At 38.6% G+C, this 17,344-nt stretch overlaps 1 protein-coding gene across 1 annotated transcript; it reads left to right on the forward strand.

Annotated features, from left to right (window-relative positions):
* The first annotated feature begins 217 nt into the window (after positions 1–217).
* Positions 218–17,075, forward strand: idh2 (isocitrate dehydrogenase (NADP(+)) 2). Its single transcript, XM_003440410.5, has 11 exons — positions 218–456; positions 5,404–5,495; positions 8,530–8,695; positions 10,507–10,667; positions 10,757–10,900; positions 14,002–14,138; positions 14,363–14,514; positions 14,638–14,750; positions 14,947–15,044; positions 15,132–15,224; positions 16,673–17,075. The coding sequence occupies exons 1-11, from the start codon at positions 339–341 to the stop codon at positions 16,755–16,757; spliced, it is 1,359 nt and encodes a 452-aa protein (XP_003440458.1). The 5' UTR covers positions 218–338; the 3' UTR covers positions 16,758–17,075.
* Positions 17,076–17,344: the final 269 nt, after the last annotated feature.

Here is a 17,344-nt window from a genome sequence, read left to right on the forward strand (position 1 = left end):
CAAATTGTCCGTAATTGTAAAGTATTTTATTCATCAACCTCTAAGCTTGCAGGCTGTGACCTTTGTGTGGATTACCCCGTAGTTCACCTTGCTTCGGTTGGGGTTATCCGGTCTCTATAACGAGCCTCTGTGGTGTTTAACCGCCGTTTTGTGTCGGTCCCTCCTCTGTGTATGTGTGACTCTGACGTAGCACTCAGCGTGTCCCGCCGGGGAGGGGGGAGAAGGGCGGTACTGCTGCTGCTGACTATATTGCAGCGAGCCGCGGTGCGTTTGCCCCCCTCTGTAGCTCTGTGTTTCGTCGAGTGTTGACCGCAAAGTGTTTTCGGGCCCGGGAAGACATGGCTGGATACTTGAAAGTCCTCAGCTCCCTTTCGAGATCTGCTGGAGCTGCTTTTTCCAGAAACCCCGCGGTGCTTGCGCCGGCTGCAAATTGTCAGACTTTGCAACAAAGAAACTGTAAGTGGAGAGATAGCCGGTTCATCCCGAGCATCATTATGTTGACCGTTAACTGCAGCTTGACATAGCCTGGAGTTAACGTGGCATCTTAAAAAAAATGTAGTTCTGGTTGCATTTAGGTGAGCTAATGCAATGTCAGCGTACATAGAAAAAGCCGATATCAGGTTAGCCGGCTATTCTAACGGAGCTAACGTAGCCGTGCTAGCTGACTTGCGTGTGCTGCTAGCCAAGTAGGATGCGGTTCATACCTTTAATGGTTTTCTGAGCGCAGGGCACCGATACTTTAAATGCCCAGACCGTTAAATGGCCGTTAACATGTTTGAGTAAACCGAGGCTGCTTAATGATGAAAAGGTAAACGTCGAAAAAAGATGAGTGCAGCGATAGCGAGACGACCCGTCTTTGTCTTCCTCCATTCAAACTTTGAGGAACCGTGGAGGACAATGTAAAGATATGCGGACTCGAATGAATTAAAACGTTCGCATCCTAAAGTCTCACAAAAAACGGAACAACCCTGGCAGGCTTACATGCCTCCTCTGATCTAGAATATAAGATTCATGATAAAAGTGGCGGTGCAGTGCAAAAGCTGGCAGTGGATGAATTAAGCGAATCTTCCGTTTTTAGCTGTGTTTGCGTTTTGTTTTTTTTTTGTTTTTTTCCAAAGCTGCTAATCTGAGGTGGAGAATAAAATTACCACGGGAGGAACCCGGTTAAATTATGTTGTCCAAACGGATGAGCTACCCCTCAGCCGTGAGCTCGTCAGTGCAGGAATGACTTGGGGGGAAACTTTTCCCAAGGTCAGTTACCGCATACGAGTCTCCGCTATGGAGAGCAATGGCTGCCGCCGCTGCTGCCGTACGGCGCTCTCTGTCCTACATTACGCTTCTCATCTGGGTTGCATCCAGACTGCTGCTCATAAAGACCACATCTCACCCTGCTATTTAGACTGCAAAACACTGTGCGGCTTGTTACTTTTATGTTCCCTCTAAATGCTAACAAACAAGACTCTAAAAATAAATAGGGAGATCAGACTGAATGGATTTGTGTTTTTGCGATTTGGAGAGGAATCCTGTTTTATGACGTGCGCTCTGCAGCCATCCTAGATTAAATGCGGCTGAAATTATAAGATATAAACGGAAGTGCTGCGAATTCATGTCTCCCTTAAAAGAACAAAAACGCATTAGCATGACCAGCTACCGTTCATAGAACAGTGGGTCAGCTGAAGGACGCTGTGGCTCAGATCTGATTGAATCACCGGCATGTACCTCTTTGACGGCGGTTAGAGATCATGGCCCAGGACTGTTTGTTACAGCAACGCCTCTAAACGCTCGTTATCCCGAGGATTCTTATAAAGTGATCGCATGATTTGATAACACTTCCACAGTGTGATAGAATCGTGTTTCATTTTCCGAGGTGTAAAACTTGCGTGCCACACTAAAAGTGGAAGATTGACAGTGTTGATTGGTTTCTTTTGTTCCAGCCGCAAGTTGCATTGTGGTTTAGTAGCACCTCTTTGCTGGTATGCACTTTTTAAAAATTTAACAGCTCTTGTAAAACTGGCCCAACATGCCGTTAAACTTGATTTGAATTTCACAATCCTGTGTAATGCTGCTTTATTTGTAAGCTTCAAAGCTTTTGCATTGACCACTGTTTACTATCGTGATAGTGATTGAAAAGTTCATTACCCGAGCCTCGCACTCAGGCCTGCAGCCAGCCTGCAGGTTAGCTTTAGCTGTTTGCTTACCTCGTAAATGCCTTTTCCAAGTATAGGATTAAAACTTGATGTGGGCTAAGGCTTGTCCTACTGTGTTGAAAGTTAACCAGGCGGGACACCTAATCAATGCTTATTCTGTTCATCTCCTTAAGAAGCAGACCATTTTGGATTGGCCTTGACTGCATGACTGTAATTTCCACAAGGCACCTCACAGTTCAATTTAAAATTAGTACGCTGTGCTAAAAATGAAGGGTATTTAAAAGCTCTAAATACTCAAGTCCCACACTGCAGGCTAGGTGAGGTCATTGGTCTTATTCTTTCCCTCCTTTCTATTATTGAATGTCTTCTGGTTCAAAGTCACAGTTTAAAGATTTTTTTTATCACCTGTAAACAAATTCTTCTGCAACTGATTGGCTTAAGGTGACATTCAAGACAAAAGAAATTCTTTGTCCTTCAAGAAAGATAAATAATAAGTCTTCACAATGGAAATGTATCAGAATTTTTTTTGAAAACACTGAGCCTTCTCAAGTGCATTTTTAGCATTTAAAAAAACAAACACCTTATGTACTTATTTTGAATTGACTGAAGAGTCAAGTCATTGTGCAAGTTTTCAAATTATTATCTTGGTTGCATATTTCTCAAAAAACACCTGCCTTTGACTTTACCTACAAGTGGTCGAACAAATCCTGCAGATCTGTCCCCGATGCATGCACGAGTGATGTGGCATGCAGGCCCACATGACTGTGTTTCAGCTCGCCCTTCAGCCTCCAGTTTGTTGATACGCTCATAAGTTACATAACCTACTCAGCTCTCTCCTGGCTTCCCTTCCCTCCGCATTGTGAGAATAAAGTCCTGATATTGCAGTTTTAGGTTGAACGAGTCAGAAATGATGCCTAACAATAGTTAATGTGTTAACGACACAATGCTGGAAGAGTGTGTACTCTTCCAAAAGCAGATGGAGGAGGACAGAGTCTGTTATGGAATTGATTTTTAAAAAATCAAATCTTGATTTGCTTATAAAATGTGAGAAAATGGTTAAATTATTTGCAGTTTTCTAACATCAACCATTAAGCCATCAGATTACTTGACTGTACCCTCTGTCTCTTGCAAAGAAAAGCAGCTCTTCCTCATATACAGCCTATAGTTTTCCCTATTTTTCTGAAAGAATCACTTAAGTGATTTATTGCAATAACTTGTTTATTTTGCCAGCAGACTGTTTCAGCTCAAATTGCTGTAAAAGTAATTTCCAGCATGCAATTTTCAAACAGAACTTGGAAATCCATAAAAAGCTTTTCTGTTCGTTTTAGCATCGCTGCCAGCTTATTGTTGGGAAGTAACCGAAGTCTTATTGATGGATTTGTTTTAAAATAAAACTGCTGACAAGTCGTCATCATCGTAGTTTCCTTTGTTATGTGCCAAAACTGAACATATTTCCTTCTTCAATTTCCAATAGGTTAAGGATTGTGTGACACTGTTGTGTGTCAGAGCCAAAACAGCAAGTTAGCAGAACATGATCACTTTTTCACCATTCTGTTACAGATATTGCATTTTTTTTCTGTCTGTGTAATATGCTTTCCTATAAACATAGTTGTAACATGACATAAAGCCACAACTGTTCTTCCTTAGAGGTCATTTTCAGTGCACGGTCACCATGTTTCTGTAGTCAGCAGGGTGCGGAGGATAAAAGCAGAGGCTGTTTTGACAGGTGCTACCATGGCTTCAAAATCCCAGCTACATCAGATTTCTTCAGTCTCAGACTAATGCTTGAGTTTTAAATGGATATAATATCTTCCACACTTAAAAATGTTGGCTGTAGACTGTTTCCATAGGACAACTTGTGTTTACTTGAATTACTCTTAGGGCAGTGGGGGAGCATAAGCTTGGCTTGGGAAATTTGAGTCACTTGATCCTCTGCACCTCCCCCCTGTACTTTCCTATTCACTGAAATGTTCCCGCTGGCAGGACTCGCACACTGAGTAGGCTGAGAGGAGATATGATTAAACATACTAATCCATATCAGTCCTAGTGGACAGAAAAGAAGTAAAGAGGCAGTCTTAAAAAGTCAGTGTAAAAATAAAGCACTTTGTTTTCTAATGAGGTTTGATGGTTTTAAGAAAACCTACAAACAAATTATTATTTTTACCTGTAAGAACATATGCATTTCTCAAAATAAAGAATGGCTTTAGAGTAAACCAAAACTTGCTCTAATCAATAATATTTGGTCTTTTATTGAAGTGGTGGTTCTCCAAAATGGCTATTTACTGTTTGGTCAGTTGGCTATTCATGGTAGCTACAAACAAGGACGTGGCAAGAAGTATTGAATGGAGCTGTAGTGATTAGTTCATAGAAAATAAAATGTCCACATTTTTCAGTAATTTTGTTTTATTTACATAGCCCCAAATCACAGTAGTCGCCCTAAGGCGCTTTATATCATAAGGTAATGACTCTACAATAATGCGAGAAAACTCCAACAATCAAATGACCCCCTTTGAGCAAGCACTTGACAACAGTGGGAAGGAAAAACTCCCTTTTAACAGGAAGAAACCTCCAGCAGAACCAGGCTCCTGGATGACCTCCCATATAATCTTTATATATTATCTATATAGCAAACTAAACTAAAAAATCTCATCGATCCAAAAGATATATGGAACCATATGCTCTAGTTTAAAATAAACAGTTTAGATTCACACTCTGTTAAATGCAAAGATTTTCTATAATTTTTCTTATCCGGTGTGCCAGAAATTGCCAGTTACATTTTTAACTTTAAAAAAAAAACAAAAAACTGTTCCTTTTTGTGGTTCACTTGGCCCAGTTTAGAAGGGAGTTGATTTTAGAGTCAGTATAAATCTGGAGCCATGAATTTTTAGAAATAACCTTCAACATAACATACCAAATCAAAATAAGCACAAATGAGAGATGTCGTCCTTCCAGATCCAGGGACTCTCTTCATGCATTTTGTGGATGGAAATTTGAGCTGTGGTTGATGCAAGGAGTCTGGCCTTGTGATAAGTGTGCTCTTGTGGATGCAAAATAGAAATAGCCTTGGGTCCAAATTAATTTCAGCTTTTTGTAGCTTTTAAACACATTTGGGAATAAACATTAAATTGTTAAATGTTGGTCTGACCAGACGGGTTTTCACCCTTTTGAGTATAATTCATTTCCTTTTCTTTTCTCTCCTTAATCAATGCACGCAGCAGTCTCATGCTTTTTGTACTTCACGTTTTGTTTTTGACAGATGCCGACAAACGCATCAAAGTGGCGAATCCAGTGGTGGAGATGGACGGAGACGAGATGACCAGGATCATCTGGGAGTTCATTAAAGAGAAGGTGATAAAGTGGCATCCAAGGTTGAAGGGGGGAATACTGTGAGCCCATGCTGCCTGACTGGCAGGCTGGCAGGTGGCTGTGTGGGAAGTGTTATGTAGAGGATTATGTATGTGTGTTGGGGAGGGGCTTTGGTAATTCAGTGGCTGATTTTCTCCAGAGAGAGCAGATGTTGTTGGCTCAGGAAGAAAACGCAGAATAGCATGAGGTTCAACCATTGAATGTTTTTGACAGCTGATGAGCAGTTTTGTCTTGTTAACAATCAGTGATCCCAAGGTACATTTTATGGGTTTTTTAAGTACTCTCAAAGGGAAAATGTGACATTTAATTATTCCCTAAAGTCATGCAAATTAAAACTCAGGTCTTTGTGATACAGGGTAGTGGATCTTTAAAATGCTGGTGGAAAAAAATATCTTCAGGGCAGAACATTTCTGGCTGTTTGCACAATGCTTGCTTGCTTGTCAAGTTGTCTTTTAAGATTTTGATGGGGTGCTGAATATGACAGTTAATTGGCTGTTTGGTCCAATCAAAGCCAATTCTATTCATAGTTTCTAAAAAATGTCACATACTTGCAGAAATATTTATCTGGATTGCAAAACCAGGGTTACTGCTGCTCAGTTTTACTGCATTTGTGTAGCCAAACTGATGGGTAGTTGCTCATGTGAATGGCAATGCTTGCAAACAAACCTTGTCTCACCATGCCATACATGCATGCAGTCAGCCACACCAAACCTACCTTCTCCAACAGCAGCCCAGGTTGTTAATTGTAGTTGATGTTAGCTCAGGGGTGGGCAATCTCAGTCCACGAGGGCCGGTGTCCCTGCAGGTTTTAGATCTCACCTTGGGTCAACACACCTGAATCACATGGTTAGTTTGTTACCAGGCCTCTGGGGAACTTCAGGACATGTTGAGGAGCTAATTTAGCCATTTAAATCAGCTGTGTTGGTTCGAGGACACATCTAAAACCTGCAGGGACACCGGCCCTCGTGGACTGAGATTGCCCACCCCTGTGTTAGCTACAGGAATGGTTTAGCTGACATTTGATTCAAGTTATGAGATATATATTAATGCTATTAAATATTGTTTATCTTGTTAAGCTAACCAGAATGTCACTGATTTTTTTTTGTTACTGTCGCTGAAAGATAACTACAGCAGTCCTGAAGCTAATGACTCAAAGATTGATGTTTGTCAGCAAACACTGGCTAATTTGCCCTCACCTTTGCTCTGACAATATCATTAACCTCCAACACAGCAGCACAAATGACCCATCCAGGTTTAAAGTGAATTTAACTGTATGCACCTCTGCAGTCGCAGTGTGAGAGGACTCACTGCAGTGAGTGCTGAATATGGATTAGTTTCCCACAATTTGCAGTTTGTTCACATATATTTGTTTTCCTTTTTTGAGAGGTGCTCTAAATACCCTTGGCTAGAAATGGATGGCAATTTTATAGGATTGTGCTTTAGTTCTCTGGCATGTCCACAATTGACTGGTGTGTTGTAACAGTGTTTTGCCCTCCAGATCCATGTGCTGATCCTATGACAGAAAACTGTTGTTGGTTCAGTGTGTAAAATATCACAGCTAGAAATCTGAATTCTGTCTTCTTCAATTCAAATGCATAATCCTAGCTATGGTAGGACAAACAACTCTGTCTACACTTTAACTATAGTGAGTGGAGCCTGGCAGTCCGGTGTTTACTTCATCTGTCAATATGCCAGGTGTCTGCGTCTCTTTACTCTGGAGGAGGCTGTAAAACCTTGTGATAGGAGCCCGTTATATGATGATGGTGACTTCCACTTACTGGCTCCCAATCCTATCTTTTTTTTTTTTTTTTAAATGGGTTCATTCTAAGATTCTAAGAATCTTGTCTGTTAAATAACCTGGATAATTTCCATGTTAAATATGTTCTTAAGGCTGCCTGATAGTTTGCTGATTTCATTCTGATCACTTTATTAATATAGCAAACAGGGCTATGTTTGTAGAGCAGTTTTCACTATCTAGAGAAAACACACACACACCCTGGAACATAATCATTTCAATTAGGGGTGGGGAATTGATACAGCATGATATTGCTTTTTTGTGGCAATATTGTATCACTGCAGGGGCACCAAATTGATATTTCATACTTGATAAGATTTATATTTTATTGACTAAATTAAAATACTCTGGCAAGACTACAAAACAAGCTGGCTCATCTCATGCATCACCACCCTGACACAATGTTAGCTGACCAAACTTGCATTAAATTGGCTCAACTGAAAACCCATCCAACACTGGGCACGGTTAGCTTGACAAAGCTACCTTCTAAATCAGTGCAAGTTAATGGCTCAGTCACATGAGCAAACTCCTTGCTTCTACAAAAAATAAATAAATTGGTGGCTGCTTGGTGATTGACTGGTGAATAGTTATTTACAGTTAATTGCAGTTTTCGCTGTATTAGCTGTATATTTACAACTAGCTGCTGTATTATCAGAAACTTGACCCCATTCAGTTATAGACTGACGGCAGACTGACTCTTATGGTAGTAATTTGCAGGTTTTAGTCAGAGTGTTGGTGTGCTTGATGATCTCATTATGCAGGAAAGAAATAACTGATATAATCTTATTGGATAAAACCGATACTGACAATGTTTAACTTTGATATGTTGTTGCAATACTTTCTGATTTTTAACATTTCGCAATATTTGGCATATTGCAAAATGTTAAATACCACTATCATATTGTGATATCGTATCGTGGAGTACCTCGTGATTCCCACCTCTAACTTCTATATGCTTTTAGTGGCCTGAAAAATTTGAGGTCTTGAACACCTAATGCATCTCTTTACAGTACAGTACACTAATGCAGTGTTGTTATAACAGTATATGTTATGCATCAGTGTTTACAAGGAGGAAGTGAGATCTTTTGTGACACATTTGCAAGAATGCATTTCTGTTCAGACATTATTCTGTCCGTACCTGGTTTTGCTTTGCATTGTTGGTGCAAATTCTTTTTTTTTTTTTGCTTTTTAATTAATTAATTTTATTTTTTGATTGTTTAGCTCATCCTGACCAATGTTGATGTTGAGCTGAAGTACTTCGACCTGGGTCTGCCATACCGCGACCAGACTGATGACCAGGTCACCATCGACTCCGCCCTGGCTACCAAGAAGTACAGCGTGGCGGTTAAGTGTGCCACCATCACACCTGACGAAGCCAGAGTTGAAGGTCTTTACCGAATCTTTAATCGTCAGTTATTAATTTCTAGTTTCAGAGCACTTTAGACTGAAGATTTTCATTCTCTCACAGTGATTGCTACATTAATTCCAAATATTTTTGAATACAGCGCTGTAGGGCTGCAACTAAAGATTACTTTGTAGTCGATTAATCTGCCAATTTTTCTTCGATTAGTCAACAATTATTTGTTGTAGTAATTAGATATGTTTTTAACATCACTCAATAGGACTGTCAGAATAAAAATGAAATAAATTAAAAATATCAAGTAATATTATTAAATAGTAGTATTTGTGCTAGTAGTATTTTAAACAAAAAATAATGTGATAGTAGGAAAGCAGAATTGGCTGAGGTCTATAAGTTCAAATAAAGCTTCAAATGAAATCAAAAAGATTTTTTTATTTTTTTTTCCCCAGTCCAAAAAAAAGTTTACAGATGGTTCAGTTCATGAATTCACGATTGCAGTGGACATGCTCTGGAGTAAGGCTTGCTCTTATCTTTGAGAATATGTTATCAGCTGCTCATAACAATGCTAAAGATGCTCTCTGTCATGACTTCAGCCATTTGAGAGGTGCATGAGCCTCTTTACAGGACAAACTCATCTGTATGGCTTAATACTAGTAAAACAGAACAAAGCAGAATTACTAATCACAAATTTGGTTGTATATCATAGTTTCTTAGATGCTGTTGTGTTCAATGACAATTAAAAAGTTTAAGTAATTAAATAATAAATGACCAAGTAAATAATTAATTATTGATACGCTCTAACAATCTAACATTAGTGGAAGAGGTTTACTACTCGGAATAAACCCTAATATAACGCGAGGGGGAAGAAAACAAGGAGACAGTGTAGATACGTCTATTTAATGGTTTACTCATTTCACTCATTAGCTAACAAAACTGAAATGGTGTTTGCTTAGCAAGCATCATCCTGAGAAGTTTCCGACAGGTAAGCTAACATAAACATTACTGAACAAACATTAAAATAAGGTATCAACGCAACGCACTAACTTAACACCCTAAAACCGACCTATTCAGTGTTAATGTAACAGCTCTAGGGTGCCGCTCTAAATGCTCGTGCACTGCAGTTGTGCTGTCGTGGAAAGAAAGCTAAACTTTGCACTTTGTTTTCTGTGAAATGCTTTCACATTCAAAAAAAATAAAAAAATTAAATCTCCATTTCCATTTTCTTCTGTCCCCGTTTTTTGCCACTACATTTTCCTTCGTTAGTGTTGAGTGCAGTCTTGGCAGATGATATAGGTGATACTGCCCCCATAGCTTCCTGTGTACACATTTACGTGGTATTAGTGTATAATGCGCTGAAAATACAATTCCGTTTTGATGACTTTTTATAGCCGAAGTCATCGATTATGCCAGTGAATCGTTGTATCCCTACAGTTTATTTGTACAGCAAATGCATTACTTGGATCATTTTGTGTTCACCTACAGTCCTCTAAACTAATTGAACTTTAATAAAGCTACACAGCAATCTTGTTAATCCTTTCTCTCTGCCCCTTTTACATTTTCCTGTCTAGACTTTCAAATATGGCTAAAATGTACAAAATTTAAAGGTCTTTAGAAGGTGGCAATTTTGGACTATATATTAAAAGCAATGTGAATGGGCACATGTTGTTTAATAAGGCGCGTTAAGTGATTAATTTGAAAGCCGTTGAATTATTAAAACCTTCCTTTGACAGGAGGCAGATTGCTTTGAAAAAAAAAAAAAAAAGCCTTCACTGCACCGACACTGCACCTGCATGAATGATTGACTTGACTATAATTTTTGTTTGTTTTTTTAAATAAAGAGTTTGGCCTGAAGAAGATGTGGAAGAGTCCCAACGGCACCATCAGGAACATCCTGGGCGGCACAGTCTTCCGTGAGCCAATCATCTGCAAGAACATTCCCCGGCTTGTTCCTGGCTGGACACAGCCCATCACCATTGGCAGACATGCCTTTGGTGATCAGGTGGGGCTTGATTTTTATTTGTTTTCTGGCTCAAAATGTGGGAAAGTTCTAAATATCTTTCTGTCTAACTTCCTGCATTTCTTCTACAGTACAGAGCAACAGACTTTGTCGTCGACCAGCCCGGCAAATTCAAGATAGTCTTCTCACCTGCTGATGGCAGTACAAGCAAGGAATGGGAGGTCTTTGACTTCCCTGCGGGTGGCTGTGGAATGGGCATGTACAACACAGATGAGGTTAGCAGATACTTCTACTTAAAGGAAACTGCAGATTTTGGTTGTTTTTGTTGTTTAAATTCTTAGAAAATCACAACAAAAGTGTAGTCGGCCTGTCGGTACGAGCCCACATTTGTTTCTACTCGTGTGTTTGTTGAGGGCTGTTTTCCACTGGCTAATATTTACAGTAGTAGTACCCTGTTATGTGTGTTTATATTTAAAAAAAAAAAAAAAAATTCACAATAAACAACAGTTCCTGCATTTATCTTGAAAAATGACCCAGCCGACTCGTGCCAGTGTGGCTAAATAATCAACAACAACAAGCAACTTTAACAGATCAAGTGTTGTCCATAACTAGTGACAAAAGATAACAGCTTCTTCATGTGAGTAAGATATCGGTCTTAGTGAATTCTTGCCTGTTAATGAAACATTGCTGCTGATGGCCAGGGGCTACCAAACGTTGTGCCGAGATTTTCTGTAAACAGTATAATTTGACTGAGCAGGAAATTTAAATTGGAGCTATTTATGTGGCAAACTAAAATGTCATATTATGCTCTATCTTTTAGTTAGCAAAATGTACTGCTTATGGCAATATTCTTTTAATATTTTGGGTGACCAATTGCAATCTTACACACGGGTTCAGGCAGAAATGTGAATACCAGCAGGGAAAGTGAAGTTGAGACAGAACTAGGAAGGTCCAAACTGAAGGACAAAGGAAAGAGCTTGTCCCTAGAAAAAGGCATCTGTTACATGAATGTGGTTTTGAACATTCTTGCACAGACCTGGAAACTATATTTTGTGCATTATACAGCACATCGGTCTTCACAATGGGCTTAAACACCATAAACTTCTTCTAACACCTACGTGAGGATCACGGGGACATGCAAAGAAAGAGTAGAACCATCACATGTTCAAAATATTAGAAATACTGCTACACCATAAACTGTTTACATTTGGTGTTATAAAGCAATATTATATGTTTGGCCTGTAAAGTGTTTTATATTACTGAAATGTTTACCATTTTAATATTTTTACATTCTTAAACATTTGCTCAGAAGTTCTAAAAGGAACATATAAAACATATACATATAAATGAGAACCTTTTAATTATTTTTAACAATATAATATAAAAGGTAAACAATGGAAATACATGGAAATTTTCATATAGTGAAAAGAACAGCTAACGATATTTCAAATTGGAGGTGAGCAATATAACCTCAATAATGTCACTAGATTTCAGGAAAATGTCTAATAGCAATATTTCTAATGATACAGAGAAAAAATACAAACAACGTTTGGTTCTTGAAATTAAGCATTGTAGGCTTAAATGAACAGCATTTTCAATGAGCTACTGTCATTGATGACACACTACCTAGTACTGTACTTTGTTAAAGTAGCTCCTTTTAGGTACTCAATTGCCCCTGGAGGCTAACACGTGGCTCTCGCATGTCAGACCTGGCTGGGCTCAACTGATTATGCAATAATATCGCAATATGACGTTTTTATTGGACGAAAAAACTTATACCAGCATTATCGTGGATGATATCTTAGAACACGGGTCTATATATGGTGGCGTGTAAGCAAATATGAACACAGGTCTGGTTTTTAAACTTTGCTTGCTCTTTGATGTAGGCTTCAAATATTATTTTTTCATTGATTTCTTAAAAAATAGAAAAACGTGTATAAAATTTAGTATTGCAACGTCCAAATGGTGTTAAAAGTAGAGCTGGGCGATAGAACGATAACTATATGTATTGCGAAATAACTTTTTCTCGATAGAAAAATGAAACTATTGCGATAGACCTCATCTCTCTCTCTTCCTGTCTTAAAAAAAAAAAACAGCAACCAATCCAAATTAAGTAGCGCATAGCCGAACCAATCACAGCCGCAGCGTCACGTCACGTGACTTGTTACGTACAGCACAAGTGCCAAGCCGCACATGTGTATTTGTTTGGGAAGCAGCCAGCCGCCATGCCGGCCGGTTAATGGAGAAAATGAGTTTGCCCGCTAGAGAAAAATCAACCAAAGCTTGGGTGACCAGGTTACCGAAGAGAACACAGTGACGGTTCCAATGCCGGAGAGATTGTTGAAAGGAAGGGCCAGAGAAGTTCCGTAGACTAAAAGCGCTAATTCGTCATCGAAAACAACCAGGAGAATCCCTGCGAAGCAACAACAGTCAATTGAGTCGGCTTTCTCCAGCGTCTTACCATATGACAAAAAGCTAAGAGACATAGCGACATAACGAATGCCATAGCCTACCGTCTTGCTAAAGACATGCTACCAATAAACACGGTCGAAAATGAAGGATTCAAGCAGCTAACTGAGGTAATAGCTAAGCTATACAACAAGGAGAGATTGAGAATTTCCTTTTAGTTCTCAGTTTATTTGATATTGACAAAAGTTAGTCAATTTTGTCTGTTCTTCTGTAAAACAAACTAAGATTTATTTTTAGAATTAATATTTTGTTTCTAAGTGGAATTGACAATTTAGCGGTCTGTTTTGTTTGTTCTATTTTGAAACTTAAACGCTTTAGCGGCTACATTTTGTGTAGTTTACAATATTTGCCTTTATTTATCTGAAACTGAAGTCTCATGTTCTTTAAGTACATCTGCCCTGTTGAACTTATTATGGGAAATAAATATTTAAATCAAAACAAGCTTCTGATTATTTCATATTTTACTTGTGAGCAACGGCAGATTTAAATCTTACAAATATAGTTATTTGGCTTATATCGTGATATATATCGTTATCGCCTGAAATGAAAAAAACATATCGTGATCTTATATCGCCCAGCTTTAGTTAAAAGATTTGCTTAATTTTCCGCCATAGTTATTTAATATCTGGGTTGTGTGTATTATTGTCCTCATATTGTCTGAACTTTCAAAGAAGCTGCTATTGAGTTATAAAATGCACGCCGCAGTCTCTGCAGTCGTCTATCCTCGTTTCAACCCTCTTTGCTACTGTTTTGTTTGCCTTCATCAGCGCGGGTCTGTTTGATTTTACAACATCAGAGGTCATCGCAGATGACTTTCAACTTGATAAGGGGAAGGTTGTTAGCCCCTGTTCAACTGATAAAGGCTTCAGCAGTCATGAACTGTTTGTTTCCTTATTCCCTTCATCAGTCTATTACAGGCTTTGCGCACAGCTGCTTCCAGTACGCTATTGGCAAGAAGTGGCCCCTGTACATGAGCACAAAGAACACCATTCTTAAAGCCTATGATGGCAGATTTAAAGACATCTTCCAGGATATCTTTGAAAAGTGAGTGTCTTCTAGCTTTCTGCTTATGTGTGCACATTTATCAATGACCCATTTGTCCAATGTCATTTGCACAATTATTGTTAAATCAACAAATGCATTTAATTTAAGCTCAAATATATATAATTAGTATTTGGTACAACATTTATAACCATTTTATCACTTTCATTTTAATGTTCTTTATAAGAAAAATAAAACACAATCTTATTGTGTTGTGTCTTCTGCAGGAATTACAAGCCAGAGTTTGACAAACTGAAGATCTGGTATGAGCACAGGCTTATTGACGATATGGTCGCCCAAGTGCTGAAGTCTTCCGGAGCCTTTGTGTGGGCTTGCAAGAACTATGACGGAGACGTTCAGTCCGACATCCTTGCGCAGGGTGAGATATTTGGAAAACGTCACTGTTATAAAACACTGAAACCTGCAAGTATATGAGGTGCGTGCCAGTTTCTGGGGATGAAGTGAGTTGCACTAAAAGAAGATGGTGTGTTTCCTGTTTTAGGCTTTGGCTCTCTGGGACTCATGACATCAGTTCTTGTCTGTCCTGATGGCAAGACTATTGAGGCTGAGGCAGCCCACGGCACTGTGACCAGGCACTATCGTGAGCACCAAAAGGTTAGTAACCACCAACCCCGTGGGGTCAAGTTTCTGCTTGCATACGCAGTGTAATCTGTAGAGCTATACTGCCATCTTGTGGTGAAAAATGTAATGACAAGTTTCTGCAGATGCTCAAATCTATTAAATATTTGCTGCTGCACTTGATATGTTTAGTAGATTTTAATGCACACAGTGTCTCCATCTCTGCTTTCAGGGTAGGCCAACCAGCACTAACCCCATTGCCAGCATCTTTGCCTGGACCCGAGGCCTGGAGCACAGAGGGAAACTTGATGGCAACCCTGACCTCATAAAGTAAGAGAGGTTTAATATTTCAGGAAACTTACTCATGCTAATGTGAAACATGGCCCTTTTTTAATAAATGTCTGTATTTTTCCGCAGGTTCGCCCAGACGCTGGAGCAGGTGTGTGTTGCAACTGTTGAGAGTGGTACTATGACCAAGGACCTGGCAGGTTGCATCCACGGCCTGTCCAAGTAAGTTTATTTCCCTGCTGACACCTTAGTTTGCAGTGTAGCTGCAGACTTACCGAAATCACAGTGTATATATATACTCAATAATCATTTTGTTAGATAGTTTTTGCTGCTAGAGTTCTGCTTTGTTTCAGAACACTGGAAATATTAAGCAGTATATTTTACCATGCGCCACGTTCACTGCAGAACACATTTAATTGATAAATCATTTTAAACTCAACCAATCTAATCAACTAGTTTTATTTTAACCTTGTAACATTAAGGGTTTACTGCTTAACCTTTACATTTATTATGTAACAAGGGAATAGGATTAAAGGAAGTCTTGATTACCTAAACAAATAGTTGATCAACAAAAGTAATCTGTAGCCATTTAAAAAAAAAAACCCATTTTTTTTAAATCAAAAATGCCAAACGTGTTTCAGCTTCAGCATCTCATTTTAAGGACTTGCTGCTTTTTAGTTTTATTATTGCATCAAACAATTTGAAGATATCATCTTGAGCTTTGAGAACTAGTGGCATCCATTTTTCACCACTGGATGACATTTTTATAAAACACACAGATTTTCACAGGAGAATTTGCAGATTCATCAGTCATACAAAAAGTCATCAGTTGCTGCATTGATTTTGAAGGATGCTTCCATTCAGGCCTTGGTGGATCTTTATGTTTTGGGACATTAAGCCTATGATGGCAGCCAGAAAATGAATAAGGTTTCACGCCATGGCTTTAATCTTTAATTATTGATAATCGTGTGGATTTAACCTCAAGTTAAACCCAAGACAGCATCTAATCTCATTCTGACCTGCACTTTATGTAAACTTGTCCTCATCTTTGGGAATATTTGAGAGGTTTTCGTCCTCTGCCAGTTATCATTACTATACATTTTTCAGCAACTTATTTAAAAAGAAAAACACAATTAAAATTTCACTTTCAAGGTTGACAAAAAGCAAGATTTATTTATTTTTTCTCAGATGGCTTTTAAAGTCAATCAAGGGAATATTAAGTGTTTTTTAATTGAGTGAACGTTTCTGATTTGTAATGAAGAAAATAAAATGCCCATGTGACGCAGGATTTTCAAAGTGCATCTGCTTAAAAATGATTTATGTCGAGCTTGTAAATGTTTACTCAAGAGTTCTGTAGCCTTGCCATCTAGTTCCTCCATGCTTTTGTGCACATTTAGTGTATATACTTATCTGTTTGTTGCATTGACTCATTTGTTTGCTTGAAGGCATTGCGGTTTTCTCATGAAAAATGCTTCATATAATACACTGTTGTCTAAAAGCTACATGCAAAATTAAGTGGGCACAACCTTGTAGTCCTCAGTTGCAGTCTCTTTAGTCATGATATGTAATATGGTATTATTTTAATAATCCCTGTGTAATTAACCAACAGCGTTATCTTGTTCGTGTTGCTTGCATGTTTTTACGCTCTTGTTTTTCTGTTGTCTTTTCAGTGTCAAGCTGAACGAGCATTACGTCAATACTACAGACTTCCTCGACGCCATAAAGACAAATCTGGATAAGGCCCTCGGAAAGTGAAGGACTTGAATATGATAAGCACGAAGATGGCAATGTCACTCTTCTGTTTTTGTACCTCATTTTTAACTTAAAGGTCAATAAATCCACTCGCAATTTAATCAGAAGGAGAAAACAAAAGTACTGTCTATAGGATTACGTAGTTCTATTAGGTTTTTAAATCGTTGAGAATTGTCCTTCCAACCTCATGCCTCCCTTACTGTCTGTCCCATTACTTGCAGGGTTTTATTTTTGTAATGTGAAGTATTCAGTACTATGTAATGCCTTGGGCAAGACTGAAGCCTGTGTCACACACATTTGCCAATAAATCTTTTAAACCACGGTTTGTGTTTTGCATCTGTACAAACGAGAGCTCTGCCACTTTAAAGGTAAATAAATTTATTATCTTACAGTATTGCCTGGTACACAACATTGTTCATACAACTCTATCAACATTATCTCCACACTGTCTAATACAGAAAGCCATTTGAGATGAGCGTCTTTCTTGTGTCATCACAAAAAAAGTGATGGAGTGAACACAGCAGCTGAAAAACTCAAAAATGAGCTTTTTTTTTTCTTCTTCTTTTAAATGCACTATATCAACATTGCAA

The sequence above is a fragment of the Oreochromis niloticus genome, linkage group LG7 (assembly GCF_001858045.2).
Source record: "Oreochromis niloticus isolate F11D_XX linkage group LG7, O_niloticus_UMD_NMBU, whole genome shotgun sequence".
NCBI lineage: Eukaryota > Metazoa > Chordata > Actinopteri > Cichliformes > Cichlidae > Oreochromis > Oreochromis niloticus.